The sequence below is a fragment of the Microcaecilia unicolor genome, chromosome 3 (assembly GCF_901765095.1).
Source record: "Microcaecilia unicolor chromosome 3, aMicUni1.1, whole genome shotgun sequence".
Lineage (NCBI taxonomy): Eukaryota > Metazoa > Chordata > Amphibia > Gymnophiona > Siphonopidae > Microcaecilia > Microcaecilia unicolor.
Genome location: NC_044033.1, coordinates 14239991 through 14260363, shown reverse-complemented (window position 1 = coordinate 14260363; position 20373 = coordinate 14239991). Strand labels below are relative to the sequence as shown.

At 45.9% G+C, this 20373-nt stretch overlaps 1 protein-coding gene across 1 annotated transcript in view; it reads right to left on the bottom strand.

Annotated features, from left to right (window-relative positions):
* The window catches only part of GLP1R (glucagon like peptide 1 receptor), a 257183-nt gene that overhangs the window by 42328 nt on the left and 194482 nt on the right, over nt 1-20373 (bottom strand). The window contains 1 exon segment of the mRNA XM_030199256.1: nt 14080-14140. Within this exon segment, the coding sequence (XP_030055116.1) occupies nt 14080-14140 (61 nt within the window).

The window sequence follows — 20373 nt, the reverse complement described above, 5'->3', positions numbered from 1 at the left end:
TCCAACCCCCCCCCCCCCCCCCAAAAAAAAAAAACCTATACAAAGCTGATTTTCTCATAACTCTGTCAAAACTTGACTACTTTACGAAGAAAGACAGTCCCTGCTCAAAATCAGGACAAACAGACAGGATCAATAAGGATAAGGGAAGGACAGACAGAAGGACACAAGGATAAGATAAAAGTGACAAGTCAGGAGCCGAAAGCAGCATCAAACAGGTAGGCCTTTAGCCCGGATTTGAAGGCAGCCAGGGATGGAGCTACGTTCAATAAAATTTGGGACATATCATCCTGAATAAATTTGCAATAAGCCTACAGTCACGCCGGCCACCTCACCTAAACGATGTCACTTCACTACCTGGTTCTTAAATTGTTGCAATGTTTTCTTCAGTGTGAACGGATCGGGCCCTGCTGCTTCCTGACTGGTGATCGGTTGAGCCCGTTGCTCACAAATGTCTTCCAAACATATTCTACGCTTCCCTTCTTCCACCTCTTTTCTGGAAACTCTTGCCCCAGTCTAGGAGAACCATAACCTTTTTCCAGATACAAATTTGTAATAAGGATCGGATCCTCCTGACTGAAAATCATGGTAACTGTTTAGGCCTAAAGCAAAATGGCTTCTGCGTGTACCATGACAATAATCGCTAGGTGGTGGTGACATCATTTAGATGAGGTGACCGGCATGAGTGTAGGCTTATTGCAAATCTATTCAAGATAATATATCCCAAATTTTACTGAAATTGGTCAAGTTTTCACAGGATTATGTAGAAAACAAGCTTTGTATAGTTTTTTTTTTAACACGGTGTATAAAGCAGTGGCGTAGCCACAGGTGGGCTTGGGTGGGCCAGGGCCCACCCACTTAGGGCTCAGGCCCACCCAACAGTAATACATGTTTAGTGGTAGCTGGTGGGGATCCCAATCCGTGCCAGCTAATGGTAACGAAAACGCTACTCTCCAGGATAATGGCACCTGCACATTCTCAGTTTTTAGCGCCACTGCCAAGGTGGAAAGAAGTGTTATCCCACCAGCTGAGAGATTTTTTTTTGGTGGTGGGGGAGAACACTTGGTGCCCACCCACTTCTTGCCTAGGCCCACCCAAAATCTGTTGTCTGGCTATGCCCCTGGTATAAAGTAGTGAAGGGAATTAATTGATTTCTTATTTAATGGCTAACTGAAGAAGACATAAATGAGGAGGAGGAAAAGGTGCCCAAGACAGGGTGCAAATCCCCACCCTGTAAAGAAGAAACCTTGGGGAAAATGCGGAAACGAACACCCATCAAAGAGGGCTGGGGCTAAACATGCCAAACACATGCAGGTAAATCACAGAGGGCTCCTTTTACTAAGCTGTTTTCCCATGCGCCAGGGCCTTTTTTACCGCAACAGGCAAAAAGCTCCTAAAAAAATGGCAATGCGGTAATCCTGCTTATTTTCGAAGGAGAAGGCCGGCCATCTTCAGACACAAATCGGGAGATGGCCGGCCATCTCCTAAACCCGGTCAAATTGGTATAATCGAAAGCCGATTTTGGCCGGGTTTAACTGCTTTCCGTCGCAGGGCTGGCCAAAGTTCAAGGGGGCATGTCGGCAGGGTACCGAAGGCAGGATGGGGGCGTGGTTAAAAGATGGCCGACTTCGACCGATAATGGAAAAAAGAAGGCTGGCTCTGATGAGCACTTGGCCGGCTTTACTTGGTCCATTTATTTTTAGGACCAAGCCTCAAAAAAATTGCCCCAACTGACCAGATGATCACCGGAGGGAATCAGGGATCACCTCCCCTTACTCCCCCAGTGGTCACTAACCCCCTTCCACCCTCAAAAAACATCTTTAAAAATATTTTGTGCCAGCCTCAAATGTCATACTCAGCTCCATCACAGCAGTATGCAGGTCCCTGGAGCAGTTTTAGTGGGTGCAGTGCACTTCAGGCAGGAGGACCAAGGCCCATCCCCCCTACCTGTTACACTTGTGGTGGTAAATGGGAGTCCTCAAAAACCCACCCGAAACCCACTGGACCCACATCTAGGTGCCCCCCTTCACCCAAAAGGGCTATGGTAGTGTTGTACAGTTGTTGGTAGTGGGTTTGGGGTTTTTGGGGGGGCTCAGCACACAAGGTAAGGGAGCTATGCACCTGGGAGCAATTTGTGAAGTCCACTGCCGTGCCCCTTAGGGTGCTCGGTTGGTGTCCTGGCATGTGAGGGGGACCACTGCAGTATCAATGCTGGCTTCTCCCACAACCAAATGGCTTGGATTTGACTGGGTTTGAGATGGCCGCCATTAGTTTCCATTATTGGCGGGAAACCAATGGCGGAGATCTCTAACGCCAGCCCAAATGTTGAGATTTGGCCGTCCCTGACTGTATTATCGAAACGAAAGACGGCCGGCCATCTTGTTTCGATAATACGGCCAGGTATGCCGCTTTACGGGGCTGGTTTTAGAGATGGGCGCCCATATAGATGACCGGCCCCGTTCGATTATGCCCCTCAATATGACTTTTACTGCATGGCCATGTGGGGGAGGAGCACTTACCACCAGCCATTGAGGTGGCGGTAAAGACTCCCACGGTAACCCAGCGGTAACAGGCAGTACGCAATGATGCCCTATTACCAACAGGTTAGCGCCATGCTATGAAATAAAATTTTTTTTACAGAAATCCGGACAAACGGGCAGACTGGCAAAACCCGTAAGTAAGGGGAGGGGAGGGAGGTGACGGGGGGGCAGGGGAGGGGAATATGTGACCTTGGGGGAGGGGAATATGTGACAGGGGGCGGGGTGAGGATGCAAAAGGGGCGGGATGTGGGTGGGGCAGGGGCGGGGCATGTGCCCTCTTTTTGAGAGGACAAAATATGGTAACCCTATGTATGGTAATCCAGTTTAGAATGGCCCAGAGAGGGCTTCGACGGCAACTCCAGTAATTGGAACATGAGGACAGTGCTGGGCAGACTTTTACAGTCAGTGTCCCAGAAATGCCAAAGAAAGAGCATGATAAAGTATTTTATATCACATTCATTGTTGGTTTAGTCATGAATTGATAATGAGTGTGGCTGCTGGACAGACTGGATGGACCATTCAGGTCTTTCTCTGCCATCATCTACTGTTACTGGGTTATCTTTGGTAGCCACTGTGTGTTGCTCAATAGATGAAATACCAACATAAGCAGACTTGGCAGTCCAAACTGGTTCTAAACAGATCTGATTTATTAACACTTCACAGATTCCACTTAAGTGCACCTTTACACACAACAGCGAGTTCTACAGTCATCAGCTTCTCTTAAAGGTTTCACATCTTAACTTCAATCACAGCAAAAGTCTATTAATTGGACTAGTTCAGCTTCCATGCAATTAAATGGCTGATAAAGGGGTACTTCAGCCTAAATGGTTTCAGCTTCTCTTGAACAGTGTCAACAATTCCAGTGAAGAAGCAAATGCAGTGAGAGTACTTGGGAAAAGGGACTGCAGTCAAGGCTATTTCAGGGTTCCCGTAATAGCTGGCAAACTGGAGTATACCCAAAGGGGAGTGGGTTTCAGTGGAGCGAGTGTGAGGAAAAATCTTAAGGCCTGATATTCAAAGGACTGATACGCCTAGCTTTGACAGTTATGCTCATAAATTGGCCTTTCTGAAATGTTGCTAGGGCCGAGTGCATAAATTTTTACTCAAAAATGTTCACTGAATCTTAAATTTAGGAGCATAAAACGATCCTTTCTGAGAAGTTCTGACAGAAGAGGACATTTCTCTGGTAAGTGAACATTATTTTGCTTTGTGCTTTGGGAACTTAAAGATTGGGGTTTAAAGGGGGAATTGTAGGTTAGTGATAGGCAGAATAAAAATATAAAAAGTAAACTTTATCAACTAATCTCCATACTCTTTTCCTCCTAGTTTTAAATCTTGAACTTTATACCACAGCATTAACAGACAGCCTCTAGCAGGCACTGCAGGACCTAGTTTAGTCTTAGTGGGGGGAGGGGGGACAGAGAGAGCGAGAGAGAAAAGCAAGCATTATTAACTAGTTTCCATAGTGTACAACTCTTTTCCCATAGTTTTAAACTGAAATTTTCTCTAGAAGGAGACACTTTTCCCATAGTTTTAAACTGAAACTTTTTCTAGAGATAGAAACTTAACAGCCAAAGAACTTTAAAAGGTAGTAGGTCAAATCTTGTTCTAAAAGACAGTTATTTTCTGTTCGTTGGTTGCTGTAGAGGTAGCACTGCTACTGACCTAAATTAGGTGTTAATTAAGGTGTGAGGAAGAATATTTGCAGAGGTTACTAAGGGCAACCTAATTACTGAGTTAGCTTGAAAGGGTCTGTTTGCAGCAGTCCCCTTAGATTCAAAACACTTCACGCATACTCAGTTGCACATGACTTGAGAGGAAGCAGGGCAGGTAATGTGCAGAGAACAGTGCTGGAGAAATGCTTCAGCTGGTGAGGGTTGGGGACCCCCGTCACCCAAGGTATGTGGGGTTGCAGCGGTGCAGGGCTTGCGGCAGGGACGTGGGCCAAACTGTGCCTGCCACTTTGGGCTCTGGACCCCCCCAAACGATGAGGTCTGTCTACGCCCCTGGTCATGCCGCCACTTTTTCAAAATGGCCACGTAGAGCTCAAGTGGTAATCTCGTGAGACTGCTGCAGGAAGTCTGGGCGGTTATCTGGATAAAGCAGCGGCAGTGGGCAGAAAAGAATGGGTTCTTTCCTGCCCTGAAGAGGTACTCCCATGCAGCTCCTACCTCATGGACGAGTACAGGGGCGGGCTGAAAAAAATATTGATGGTGCAGACAGTGAGGGAGCTTTTAAAAAAAGTGGATACTATGTGTGTGGGTATGGGTGGGTGGGAGGGAAGGGGCTGTAAAGGTGGATGCTATGTGTGGGTGCAGGGAGGGGGCTGGAAAGAAATGTGGATGCTATGGGTGCTGGGAAAAAATATAGATGGTATCTGTGTATGGGAGGGAGTTAAATTATGACAAACTTGCAGAATTTGCAAATTTTGTGCTCAGAATTTTACATAATTTGCAAATTTTGTATGCAGAATTTACAAATTGTTTTGTGCAGAATTTTGAAATATTTTGCACAGAATTTTGATTTATTGGTGCAGAATTCTGGCAGGAGTAAACCTTTTATGTGGTCACATTCATGTGGTTAGCCTGGCCAATTAAGTGCTGAACATCGGCACTTAACTGGCCGACTCTGACCCTGAAACATCCCCAATAACAGCCGGTTTATTTTCAGCTTCAGTAACCAGTTAAGTGCCGCTGAAAATTAGCGGCAAGCCCAGAACAGACGATTTAATCTGCCAGGAGCTGTTTCTGGCTTGTTACATCGCTTTGAATATCGACCCAAAAACGTTTGCTCTATTGGTACATACATCAGCTCAGTGGCGTAGCCAAGGCTGGGCCTGGGTGGGTTCAAGCCCATCCAGTACCAGCATACCTATGATGTGGCTGGCAGGGATCCCCAAGTCCCACCAGCCGAAAACTCCCAACAACTGTCCCCCCACTTACCTTGTAAACAGCAGATCTTGGCCTGCAGTGAGCAGCGGCTCATACATACTGCTCGCACCGGCTCCATAGCCTTCCCTCTGATATATTCCCGCCTATGCGGAAACAGGAAGTTGCATCAAAGGGAAGGCTGTGGGGCCAACATGAGCAGTGTGTATTAGTTGCTGCTGGTGAAAATCTGCTATTTAAAAGGTATGCAGGGGAGGGAGGGATGTTTGAGAGACCATAAGGTCTCATTTCTCCTTTTTGGGCAGCCAGCTTTGGAACGCTCTGCCAAGATCCATCCGAACAATCAATGACCATCTACCATTCAGAAAAATGTCGAAGACCCATCTCTTCAAGAAAGCTTACCCTAATGACCCAACTTAACTTTTTAAGCCCACCCACATGATTCCTGCCCCGACGAGTATTATACCTTTGACCATGTCTCACAATCTCCTTGTGCTCATTGCTCAATCTCTTCCTCTCCATCCTTCCTACTCCTTACCCCTCCCAATCTCTTCTCCTTTTGCTCATCCTATCTTTGTTTACCTCTCCATGCTCAATTTACATATCCTCAAAACCCCACTACTACTATGTTTACTACAACTTGTAACATTCTCCTTCAAGACTTTGTAATTCTATTGACTATGTAAGCCTCATTGAACCTGCTATGTGTGGGAAAGCGCGGGTACAAATGTAATTAATAAAATAATAATAATAATGGTATGCAGGCGAGAGAGGGAGAGACCAAATCACTTGTGGGACAAGGCAGAGTTCTGCCCACCCATCTTGGGCCTAGGCCCACCCAAAATTGAGTGTCTGGCTACGCCCCTGCATCAGCTTTTGACGATTGTACTGCTACAAGCGATCATTTCTATAATGCTATCAGATCTATGAAGCAACTGACTGTACAAAAACATATGAGAGACATTTCCTGCTTGTAGTGGAGATCAGGGGCATAGCTATGTGGGGCCACGGGGGCCTGGGACCCCATAGATTTGGTCCTGGACCCCCATACCGATGACCCTCTCGACCCTCCCTCCCGCTGCCAACCCTCCCCTGCCAACCCTCCCCCACCATCGCCGTGGGCTACCTTTGCTGGCGGGGGACCCCAACCCCCACCAGCCGAGGTCCTCTTGCTTCCTGCGCAAGGCTTCGTTCTGTTTCTGACGTCCTGCACGTGTACATGCAGGACGTCAGAAACAGAATGAAACCTTGCATGGGAAGCAAGAGGACCGTGGCTGGCGGGGATTGGGGTCCCTCGCCAGCAAAGGTAGGCGACGACGGCGGCAGCGGGGGAGGGATGGTGACAGAAGAGGGGGTCGGGAGGGTCATCGGCAGGGGGGGGCAAAGTTGGTGGTGGCGGCAGGGGGGCCAGCAATGGTGGGAGGGGGGGGGTTAAAATGTGCCCCCTCACCTGGGCTCTGGACCCCCCTCCCGCCAAAGTCTGGCTACGCCCTTGGTGGAGATTATAGTGTGGTGCAAGTACTCAGACCAGATCATCTCTATATATGCTTTTTACCTGCACACATTTTAGTGACTAAAACAAAAAGATTGCTGGTCCTAATTCCATCCACTGCAGTAAGAAAAAAATGAAACAATTCTGAGAGATGAGCTGCAATCTACGTGAATGACTTCACCCCTTGGGTCGCCTTATGCCTGTGGCCGTCCTAGCAGAGCGTTGTAATTTATTTCCCATGATTTCTCATCAGCAAGAAGTTAGCTGAGGAAGAAATGAAATTTACAGCCTGCTGCACAGCTGCGGGGCAGTTTTCACTTGGGGCAGGCCTCAGACAACTGGAGCTGAGAGCAGACCTCGCCTAGACTTTACCTTTTAACTGGGGGATTAAGTATTTATGCATGCTCACCAGAGTGCAGTTGGATGGAAGAAATAGGAAGGAATATTTTTTCAATCAATGAATAGTTAAGTTCTGGAACTCGTGGAAGATGTGGTAACAGCGGTTAGCGTATCTGGGTAAAAGAAAGTTCCTGGGGGAAAAGACCTTCACTTGTCAAGTGGCCTAACAAATGATGGTACATATGCGAAATGGAGAGGCTCTGGGCAAAGCGTTGTAAAACCACATCTAAATGGGAAGCTATTTGGCTCCCATTTATTTCTAACTGTTCTTGTTGAGGATTAGAGATGGAGGACAATGCGGGGGGGGGGGGGGGGGGGGGGGTCCCTTTCTTTCTTTCTTTCGCATTTAACTATTTATTTATTGCATTTGTATCCCACATTTTCCCACTTATTTGCAGGCTCAATGTGGCTTACAGAGTTTTGTTATGACATAGTCATTCCAATATATCAGATACAGTTAGTAATGTGCAAAGATTAAATAAGGGAAGAGAGAAGGAAGGTGTTAGGCAGGATAGTATAGAAGTTGGTCTTTAATAACTGGGTGGGTTGGTGAGGTAGTTTTGTAAGGTTATGGATTCTCTTTGTAGGCCTTGTTGAAGAGATGTGTCTTCAGAGGTTTGCGAAAGTTAGTTATTTCATCAATGGTTTTCAGGGCTGTAGGTATTGCATTCCACAACTGCGTGCTCCTGTAAGAGAAGGTGGTGGCGTGTGTCAGCTTGTATTTTAGACCGTTACAGCTGGGGAAGTGCAGATTGAGAAATTTGCAGGCTGATCTTCTGGCGTTTCTGGGACGTAGGTCCACGAGGTTTAGCATGTAGATTGGGGCGTCTGCGTGAATAATTTTGTGTACAATTGTGCAGATCTTGAACATAATGCGTTCCTTGAGTGGGAGCCAGTGAAGTTTCTCTCTTAAGGGTTTTGCACTTTCATATTTAGTTTTTCTAAATATGAGTCTGGCTGTGGTATTCTGGGCTGTTTGGAGTTTTTTGATAGTCTGTTCTTTGCAGCAAGCATACAGTGCGTTGCAGTAATCCAGATGACTTATGACCTTTGACTGTACCAGGGTACGGAAGATATATCTCGGGAAGAAAGGTTTCTTTTGAGTTTCCACATGGAGTAGAACATCTTTTTCATTGTATTCTTCACATGGGTGTCAAATGTGAGGTTTTGATCAATGGTAACTCCAAGAATTTTCAGATTTTGTGAGACGGGAAGAGAACAATATGGTGTGGTTATGGTGGAGTAATTGTTTGTGTTGTGTTGAGAAGTGAGTACAAGACATTGTGATTTTTCTGCGTTGAGTTTTAGCTGGAATGCATCCGCCCAGGAGTGCATGATTTGGAGGCTTTGGTTGATTTCGTTGGTAATTTCGTTAAGATCATGTTTGAACAGGATGTAAATCGTGACATCGTCTGCGTATATGTAGGGGTTGAGGTTTTGATTGGCTAGAAGTTTGCCTAAAGGTATCATCATTAGGTTGAAGAGAGTTGGTGAGCGGGGGGATCCTTGGGGAACTCCACATTCAGGTATCCATGGGGGTGATATGTCCGCGTTCGTTGTAACTTGGTATGACCTTGTGGTCAGGTATCCTTTGAGCCATTTGAGAACTGTACCTCCCACTCCAAAGTATTCTAGTATATATAACAATATTCCATGATTAACCATGTCGAAGGCGCTAGACATGTCGAACTGTAGGAGGAGTATGTTGTTGCCAGTTGCTATTGCTTGTTTGAATGAGTTCATTGCGGACACTAGTACAGTTTCGGTGCTGTGATTTGACCGAAATCCTGATTGAGACTCATGTGGAATTGAGTGTTTGTTTAGGTATCCAGTGAGTTGTTTCTACTATACCCTCCATGAGTTTGGTTATGAGCGGAATAGATGCTACTGGGCAATAATTGGTTAGATCCATTGTACTTTTCATATCATCTTTTGGCAGCAGAGTGAGTAAGATGTTTCCTTTGTCCGTGGGAAAGAGACCATTTTGAAGCCTGTAGTTTACATGATTCGTGAGGTCTTTTTTGAATTGTTTGGGGGCGGATCTTATTAGGCTAGTAGGGCAAATATCTAGTTTGCACTGTGACTTGGCGTATTTTCTGAACCATTGCGAGATTTCATCTGCTGATATCACGTCAAAGTTGGTCCATGATCGATCTGCTGGGCATTCCCCAGGTTTTGAGTCTAGACATTCAAGGATGCTTGTGTAGTCAGTGATGTTGGTAGGTATCCTGAGTCGGAGCTTAATAATTTTTTCATTGAAGTAGTTCGCAAGATTGGTTGCAGATGGGGTGTCTGTATTATTAGAGGTAACTGGAGTAGTATTTAGGAGTTTATTTACGAGTAAGAAGAGTTTATGTGTATCCTTGTAGTTTGGTCTTATTATGGTTTTGTAGTACGTTCTTTTTGTTTGTCTGATGGTGTATTTGTATTTTCTCTGTATCTGTTGCCAGTCTTTGAGTGTGTGTTCATCTTTTTTCTTGCTCCATGCTCTTTCTAATCTTCTGACCTGTGTTTTCAGTTCTTTCAGTTCTTCATTAAACCATGGTATTGAGTTTTTTTCTATGTGAGGTTCTGGTTTGAAGTGGAGCTATGTTGTTTTGTGTGTGTGTGTGTGGGGGGGGGAGGTGGGTATACCTGTATTAAATCTTAAAAACATTGACGTTTATTATAGAATGTTTCATATGTGGTGGGAGCATATTTTTGCCAACTCTTGGATGTTATAAGTTTGAAAATCGGTGACATTGAAACTCTGTAATGTGTCAATAACTGCTTAATTGTTAGCATTTTGTCTATTCTCCCATATTTGAATAAAGACTTCTTTCAATTAAAAAAAAAAGTTCCTGGAGGAAAAGACTATATTGAGACAGACACAGGGGAAGCCAGTGCCCTGAGACTGGTAGCATGGAATGTTGCTACTATTTGGGATTCCAGGATCTTTGTTAACCTTTGGGATTCCAGAATCTTGCAATTTTTGGGGGGAATCCAGAATCTTGCTACTATTTAGGACTCTGCCAGGTACTTGTGACCTGGATTGGCCACTGTTGGAAACAGTGGTCTATAAAATAATGAGTGGAGTGGAAACGGTAGACGTGAAGCGTCTGTGTACTCTTTCCAAAAACACTAGGACTAGGGGACATTCAATGAAGCTACAAAGTAGTAAATTTAAAACAAATCGTAGAAAATGTTTCTTCATGCAACATGTAATTAAAGTCTGGAATTCGTTGCCAGAGAATGTGGTAAAGGTGGTTAGCTTAACGGGGTTTAAAAAAAGGTTTGCCCGGCTTCCTAAAGGAGAAGTCCATAGACCATTATTAAAATGGACTTAGGGAAAATCAACTGCTTATTTGTAGAATAAGCAGCATAAAATGTTTTGTATTTTTTGGGGGGGGATGTTGCCAGGTGCTGTTGGAAACTGAATGCTGGGCTAGATGGACCATTGGTCTGACCAGGATGGCTATTCTTCTGTTCTTATGAATAGGAGGAAGAACAGCTTCAGGTGGACGTTAGAGGGTGATTAATAGGCAAGGTGAGATGTGCAGCGGGGCTGACTGTTCTCTGTGTCTAAATCCGCTTTAAATCATTTACTTCTTCAATTATTACATTATGGTTCCAAGGGTTGCTCTAGGGTTGAACTGACATTATTTTACAATGTGTCTTCAGCCCATCTGTGACCTTTCATCAACCAAGTGCCAATCTAAGCCAACATCGACACACCTAACATTCAGCAGTATTAAAGTGCTGAGGTGTCATGGAATCTATTAGTCAGTTATGCACCTTTTATAAGGAGAAACAGCTTTCAATATTAATTTGGCATTCTGTTCCTTGTGTGGCAAGCCTCGATTGTGTCCTGCCGACGGCCGTAGTCCCATCAAGCAGCACTGCCCTACAGCACATAAGGATGCTGATCGTTCAGATGCTCTATTCAAGTCAGCCGGTGACAGGGCCTTAGAAACTGTAAAACGTGAGACATACACCTCAGGTGGCTCAGCCCCTCTTGTTCAGAAGGTCAGGGATACCTGTTTTACTGCTGGGCTCAAAGCACAAAGCTGTGGGATGGTTCCTGACAGGGTTTATGGAAAAAACATCAAGATATCAACAGATAAACAGATTCAAAATTGAGGACCCAAACCTGAGAGCTTGATTTTAGGAGGGGCATGAGTGCCCCATCCATCGCAACTCCTCCACAGGGCTGCCGAGAGGGAGGGCAAGATTCCCCCTGGCCTGGCCTCCAAGGGGGTGGGGGGTGGGGTCTGTCTCTCTCCTGCTCCTGACGGGATCCAGGTGATCGCGTTAACGCAACCAGCAGAAGCCTTCTTCCAGTGCTGTTCTCCGCCAAATTTCCCGTCCTACGGCTGCTTCTCCTCACATCACGCATGTTCGGTTTTGATGAAATCGAACATGTGCGACGTGAGGGGAAGCAGCCCCAGGGCAGGCAATGCGGCGGAGAACAGCACTGGAGGAAGGCTTCTACTGGCGAGGCTTGGGGACCCCCACTAGCCAAAGTATGTGGAGCTGCGGCGGGAGGAGGGAGGTGGGGCAAAATGTGCCCCCCCCACACACACTTTGGGCTCCAGGCCCCCCCATTTTTGAAGTCTGGTTATGTGGCGTCCTGGAGGGGGGCGTCAGCGGTGGTCCTGCCTGGGGGTGAGGGGCAGCAGAGGAGGTCCTGCCCCTGGCCCGGCTCAGTCACTCGGCAGCCCTGCTCCCCCTTTCCTCATGTATTCATCTGGGAAGGTCAAAGGCAATGGACCAGGGAGAGCAGCATGTGGTGGTTTTTTTAAACCTCTTCTGGCTCTCATCGTCTTTATACATTCGGATCATGCTTTCATTCAGGGCACTACATGGTGTTTAAATCAGGGGCGTATCTGCATGGGGCCACAGGGGCCTGGGCCCCCGCAGATTTCGCCCTGGCCCCCCTCCCGCCGCCAGCCCTCCCCCCGCTGCCATTTCTTACTTTTGTACCGAGGTCCACTTCCTCCTGCGCCTTTAAAAATATTTTTAAAGGCCCAGGAGGAAGCGGACCTCGGCGCAAAAGTAAGAAACGGCAGCGGGGGAGGGCTGGCGGCGGGGTGGAGAGAGTCGTTGGTGGCGGTGGGGGGGGTCCGGTAATTGCGGCGGGGGGGGGGGGCTAAAATGTGCCCCCTCCCTCTGGCTCTGGCCCCCCCTACCGCCGGAGGCCAGATATGCCTCTGGTTTAAATAAGTAGAAAAGATTTCAAAATGAGACAGTTTTCCTTTAATTCATGTGTGATGACATGCCTGGGGCTCCTCCTCAGGGGTGGGGGGGTGGGGGGTGGGGTGGATGACGAGTATTCTTCCTGCAGAACCCATGGCTTCTGCTGGTACAGAGTGGAGGATGCAAGTCTGCTCATTGAATCCAGGCCTCTTATATAGTGCTACAGAGAACCTGCTGGTGGTCCGTCACCTTGTTCCTTAACTGAGTCGGAACAAGCGTGTTCTACTACTACTACTACTACTTATCGTTTCTATAGTGCTACTAGACATACACAGCACAAACTCTGGAATTCATTGCCAGAGAATGTGGTAAAGGTGGTTAGCTTAGCGAGGGTTTTAAAAAAAGTTTGGTCAGCTTCCTAAAGGAAAAATCCATAGACCGTTATTAAAATGGACTAGAGGAAACTCCACTGCTTATTTCTGGGATACGCAGCCTAAAATATTTTATACTTTTTGGGGATCTTGCCAGGTATTTGTGACCTGAATTGGCCACAGGATGCTGGGCTTGATGGACCTTTGGTCTTTCCCAGTGTGGCAATAGTAACATAGTAGATGACGGCAGAAAAAGACCTGCACGGTCCATCCAGTCTGCCCAACAAGATAACTCATATTTGCTGCTTTTTGTGTATACCCTACTTTGATTTGTACCTGTGCTCTTCAGGGCACAGACCGTATAAGTCTGCCCAGCACTATCCCCGCCTCCCAACTACCAGCCCCACCTCCCACCACCAAGCAGGGACTGTCTCTTTGTGTCAGGTGTTCAGCGCTGCGTGCGTCTGGTAGCGCTATACAAATGTTAATAATAATAATAATAATATCATCTGAATACGCAGAAAGTTTAATTGAAGTATTCCCAACAGGAACACCCTGGATTTCTGGCTGACTTTTAATAGCTATGAGAAGAGGTTCTAATGCCAAGAGGAATAGCAAAGGTGATAAGGGGCATCCTTGCCCAGTGCCTCTATAGAGAGGAAACGAGTCTGGTGAAGTGAAGAATTTACCAAAAGTTTAGCAGTCGGTGATAAATACAAAACAGATACCATATCAGTAAAATGGTTACCAAAGTTAAACCATTTCAAAACTTGGAATAAAAATGGCCATTCAACATAATCAAACACCCTTTCAGCGTCTAAAGAAATTACTTACGTACTTATGAACAGGTTATAAATCACTATACTGAACAGATCGGACCACAGAGCAGCTCCACTCATGTAAGACAAAGGTCTCTGCTCTACGTGAGGACATTTGTCAGCCTCCATCCCCTACTCCAGGCTATTTTACTCTTCTAGGTATTGTCTGATCCAGGCAGAGCTATTTCCAGGAAAGGCAAGCAGAACATCGCAAGCTACAAGGATGCTCTCATTTATCCCTTAAAACATTATGAAGGAGCTGAGAAAGAAATCAAATCAACAAATCAATGTGACTTCATGCTGCCATACATGGCCAAGCAGCAAAGATAATCATATTTCACCTTCCCCATTGAGAATGAAAATTGTGCATTGTCAGAATAGTTATAGCTTTCCACAAACCTGTGATTTTCGTAAAGGTACTTCACAATTCCCCAGGGGATCACAAACAGCAACGGCACACCTGGAGACAAAGAAGAGAGAAGGATATTGGTGATCACTCTTATCCCTGTGCGGTAACTGAGTGGTGCTGGAGACCTTAAGATGTGCCCTGAAAAATCACAGCAACTCGTCGCCAGCAAACTGGTCGCCAAAAGAATGGAAACTGTATCAAGAAAGGCAGGAGATTTGTTCCCAAGAGATCCAAACGTACAAAGACTAGGGGACACTCAAGGAAGTTACATGGAAATACTTTTAAAACAAAGAGGAAATATTTTTTCGCTCAACGAATAGTTAAGCTCTGGAACTCTTTGCTGGAGGATGTGGTAACAGGGGTTAGTGTATCTGGGTTTAAAAATGGTTTGGATAAGTGTTTCTACACTTTGAGATTCTGGAATCTTGTTACCCTACAGGATTCCGGAATGTTGCTACTATTTGGGATTCCAGAATCTTTGTTACTGTTTGAGATTCTGGAACCTTGCTACTAGTTAGGATTCTGCCAAGTACTTGTGACCTGAAGCAGGACACTGGGCTAGGTGGACCATTGATCTGACCCAGTTTGGCTATTCTTATGTCCTTGGACAAAAGGGGCAGTTCTAGAACTTGGTGCCTCTTGTTAGGTGCGCAAATGCTATAATGGCCTCTGTGTGTCAAGATGTCATCATAGAATACTAATCTAATCCCAAATTGGCGCACCTACATTAACATAGTAACGTGTAACATAGTAGATGACGGCAAAGAAAGACCTCACGGTTCACCCAGTCTGCCCAACAAGATAAACTCATATGTGGTCCTTTTTTTTATACCTTACCTTGATTTGTATCTGCCATTTTCAGGGCACAGACCATAGAAGTCTTGCCCAGCACTAGCCCCGCCTCCCAACCTCCAGCCCCGCCTCCCCCCTCCGGCTCTGCCATTCACGCCAGGTCAATGGTAAATGAGCATACTGAAGTGCAACTTTCAGCATTCTATAAGTTGCATGTGTAAGTTGGAGACACGCCCATGCTCCGCCCATGTGCACACCCCTTGCAGTTATGTAGTGAAGCACTTACGCACTGCCTCTGCCCTTACTGCTCTGAAAATGTCAAATCAAATAAAGTACATTTGTTTTATACACACATATATATATCAGTAAGAAATGTATTTTGTTCAGCATTTTTGTCTGAAACAGATCTCTACCTTCTGACCTATAAGAAGGCTCCCAGGGTCTGTGCAGGATCTCTGATATCAGAAAATCTTATCTGTATTCAGGGGTACCCGGTCAAAATAGCCCCGACAAAAAAGCTCCAAACAATAGCCCCTGACATAACAGCCACTGTCAAAACGGCCTGCCCACAATATAGCCCTTGACAATTTAACCCCCCCCCCCCCCCCCAACAAAAGGGTCTGATCAGGCTGCCCAGTATATGGGACTGCGTTTTTTCCCCCTAATAATCTTACCTTGCCAAACAGGATAAGGTTGGTAAGACTATGAAAATGATGACAATATTATTGTTTTTTTAAAATTAGGATGTTGATGGAAGAATAGTTTCCTTAAACAGCAGAACAGATTATGAATACCAGTTGGTATCTATAGAATTTTGTTTATTGATATATGCTTTTATACAGTGCAATGTATAACTACGCTCGACCACCTACATTTCCAGAAAGCGCTAAAAACAGATCTGTTCAGAGAAGTACCCGCCGACCCAACATAAAAAACCTGGATACCTGTGACATACAAAACCAAAGACCGTAATGGACGTATCCCAACACTTCCTGTCCCTCTCTAATATTTCCCCCAATTGTATTTACCACACATGTACCTTACTGTACGATAATATCACCTTGTATTTGTTCATACCGGAATCGGCTAACGCCGTTTACGGTACTATGTAAGCCACATTGAGCCTGCAAATTGGTGGGAAAATGTGGGATACAAATGTACTAAATACATAAATAGAAATGCTGGTCAGAACCTTTGGCAATGAAGATTTCACTTGTAGTTTATCATTTTTTTTTGTGATGTTATTTTTTTTCTAGGGGACTATTTTATCTAGGGTTATTTTATGGGAGGGGCCATGTTGTCAAGGGCTATTTTGTTACAAGGCTGTTGTGGGTTCCATATGCTGGAGACAGAGAAGATGCAAACATAAAATCTTCCCTGGTCCTGACAGCAGAAGAATGAGCTAACCCTTTTTCTCTTCAGACCTTGCCAGAAAAGATATAGCGGAACTAAAAAAAGGCACAGAGAAAGGTAACCGAAATGATTCAAGGCTAGAGCATAGGGTTTTCAGCTCGGAGAAGAGACAGATGAGTGGAAATACATAACACATGTCTACAAAATCCAGAGTGGAGTGGAACCGATAAATGCAAATCAATTGTTTACTCTTTCAAGCTGTACAAAGTCTAGGGGACAAGCCATGAAGTTATATAGTAATACTTTCAAGACAAATAGGAGAAAGCATTTTTTTCCGCTCAATGCATAGTTAAACTCTGGATCTTCTTGCCAGAGAATGAGTCACCCTTAATCTTATTCTTACACCAATTGTATCTTTTACCCTGATATGGCTATGCCATAACAGGACTTTGTAAGCCACATTGAGCCTGCAAATAGGTGGGAAAATGTGGGATACAAGTGCAATAAATAAAAGCAACTAGAATAACTGGGGTAAAAAAAGGTTGGACAAATTTCTGGAAGTAAAGTCCACAAACTGTTATTCAGGTAGACCTGGGAAAGCCACTGCGTATCCCTAGGGACAGCTGGAATGACACCTTGCTACTTTTGGGGATTCTGTTAGATATTTATGGCCAGTGGCGTCGCGAGGGCAGCTGACACCCGGGGCGGGTCGCCGCTGCGCACCCCCCCGGGTGCAGTGCGGCGCAACCCCCCCCAGGTGTAGCGCGGCGCACCCTCCCCCCTCTGGAGCGCAACCCCTCCCCGAGAACATACCTGGAAGGCGGTGAGGGGCGGGCGGGAGAGCCAATCCGCTGAGTGCACGCCGCTGGGCGGTGTCGGCGCCTCGCTGGTTCCCTGTTCTCTCTGCCCCAGAACAGGAAGTAACCTGTTCCGGGGCAGAGAGAGCAAGGAACCAGCGAGGCGCCGACACCCCCCAGTGGCGTGTACCCAGGGCGGACCGCCCCACCGCCCCCCCCTTCCTACGCCACTGCTTATGGCCCACCTTGGTCACTATTAGAAGCAGGAAACTGGGCTATAGAGACCTAGGTCTGACCCAATATGGCCTTTTATGTCTTACGTGCTGTGTCAGAAGCAGGCATTCAATCACTGAATATCCTCAGGAGGCTCCAAGTAAAGCCAATGCCCCGATCCTTGTACTCGTGCCTTTTTCGTTTTGGCTCCTCACCTTTGGAATAATTTATTTCTTTACCTTTCTTTCTTTCTCTATAATATCACCAAAATTCGCCCTTTCCTTTCTGAGCACACTACCAGAACCCTCATCAACGCTCTTATCACCTCTCGCTTAGACTATTGCAACTTGCTTCTCACAGGTCTCCCACTTAGCCATCTCTCTCCTCTTCAATCTGTTCAAAATTCTGCTGCATGACTAATATTCCACCAGTGTCGTTAGGCTCATATTAGCCCTCTCCTCAAGTCACTTCACTGGCTTCCTATCCGTTTCCGCATACAGTTCAACCTCCTCTTATTGACCTATAAGTGCATTCACTCTGCAGCTCCTCAGTACCTCTCCACTCTCATCTCTCCCTACATTCCTCCCCGGGAACTCCATTCACTGGGTAAATCTCTCTTATCTGCGCCCTTCTCCTCCACCGCTAACTCCAGACTCCGTTCCTTTTATCTTGCTGCACCATATGCCTGGAATAGACTTCCTGAGCTGGCACGTCAAGCTCCATCTAAGCTAAAAGCCCATCTTTTTGATGCTGCTTTTAACTCCTAACCCTTGTTCACTTGCTCAGAACCCTTATTTTATCATCCTTACTTTAATATTCCCTTATCTCTTGTTTGTCCTGTTTGTCTGTCCTAATTAGATTGTAAGCTCTGTCGAGCAGGGACTGTCTCTTCATGTTCAAGTGTACAGCGCTGCGTATGTCTAGTAGTGCTATAGAAATCATAAGTAGTAGTAGTAATAGTAGTAGTAGTTATCTTATAGAGCCCAGAACCCCATTGAAAACCCAGTACTTTACTATGGCATCTGATGAGCCATTGGGGGTCTAGGCAACGGGCTATACTTTGTTGGTTGAGTAATTACGACTAAACCGTGACTCTGATTGTGAGTTTCTCTTGGCTGTGTCTTTCTTGTCACGCTTATGGAGTTCCTTTCCCTTTCTTGAACTTAAATTCTGCACCAACTGGTAGTAGAGAAAATCTATATAAAATCAGGACTTTTTAGCAACATGCTCATTTTTGATAAATACTTTGCTTCCTATATGACAGTAAGGTATCCCTTTTTCTTTCTTGTTACGTTACAATCAGAAACTGTGAAAGGATCAAATAAAGGAACTTTTATGTAGTTTTACTGAAACTAGCACTTTTGACCCCTGTAGGTGTATAAAAACTTGATTGCGTTGCAGGCTAGTTTTATGAAGCCCCTGACGCCAGCTTTGAGAGGTTGAAATATGGCCGTGTCAGGCATTTGAGTTTTTCATGGGTCAGCTTTTATGTGGTGAATAAAATTGGATCCTTTTTTACTATCAATCTGTTGGCTTGTTGCCTATTTTGGATGTTGCAGATTGTTTGCCTCAGTGAGGACCCTAGGTCGGCTGCCACCCGGGGTGGATCGCCAATGCGCACCTCCCCCAGCGCAATGACACCCCCCCCCCCCCCCGGGTACATTCTTGGCTGCAGCCCCTCCTTACCTCTCTACCCTCGTCTCCCCTTACGTTCCTACCCGTAACCTCCGCTCTCAAGACAAATCCCTCCTCTCAGTACCCTTCTCCACCATCGCCAACTCCAGGCTCCGCCCTTTCTTCCTCGCCTCACCCCATGCTTGGAATAAACTCCCTGAGCCCATACGCCAGGCCCCCTCCCTACCCATCTTCAAATCCTTGCTCAAAGCCTTCGGCACCTAACCACTATACCTCTATTCAGGAAATCTTGACTGCCCCAACTTGACATTTCGTCCTTTAGATTGTAAGCTCCTTCGACAGAATTTCAGACGTGCAGAAGGGTGAGATAGGGATGTAATTCGACTGCATCAGCTACATGGATACCTGAATGCGGAGTTCCACAGGGATCCCCCCTCTCACCGACCTTATTCAACCAAATGATGATACCCGGGGCAGAGGGAGCAGGGAAACGGCGGAGCCAACAGGCGTGCGGCTGCTCTCTGCACCCCTCCAGCGGCATGTACCCGGGGCAGACCGCCCCCACCGCCCCACCCTTGCTACGCTGCTGGTTTGCCTGTGTTTTCTTGAAAACCATCTTGTCCATAATCTGCTGTCCTGGAATGCAACCAGCAATTGCTCATCCTCAGGTTTCAATTCACCTCTCCTTAACCATTCGTGGGCCCAGAGTTGATCCACAAATGGTTCCTAGAGTAACATTTTGTATTTTCCGCTGTAGTTATACATTTGCCTCTTGTTTCTCCCCTGGTGATCCAGTTCCTTGAAGAGTTTTCTCTCTTCCTTCACAAATTCTGTTGCTTCCTTGCCTTTTCGTACCGAAGGATTTTCAACCATTCCTTCTGCTCGTCAGAATGCTTGTCCAAGTTTGATGATGGAACTGGATTCTGGAAGGTTTTTTTTTTTCCTATTTCAGCACTTCTTGTGCGTTGGGATCTGATGACGCCATTAGGTAAGCCTGGAGGCCTATGACAGTAGCTCGATAGGTGTAATCTATCTCTATGAGACTCATCCCTCCTTCAGATCTAGGAATGTAGGTATACACTAATTCTTATAGATGATCTCGTGGGCATGGAGGAGACCTCGTTCGCACATCTAGTGTTTCAAGGTCTGAGAGTGCAGGAAGTGCCAATTTAAATTTCATGGTCTACTCTGAGTTTTTTTTCAGTGTTTTAGATTTAATAGTGTTCTTACTTTTTATTTTAGATTTTTTACGTTCCTTACAGATATTTTCTTTTAGGTGCGTTGTGCATATTCTGTTTTTTTTTTTTTTTAAATTCTGGTTTGCTAGTTAATGCTTCCCTGGCTACTCTGTGGAATAATGAATTCCGATCTATTGCTCTCTGATTAGCACCATATGGGGGAAGACTGTAAGGGCAATTCTGTAACCTGGCATCTGTGGTTACATGCCCCTTTGCATGCGTAAAGGCACAGAAAAGTAGCATGTGTGTAAGCACT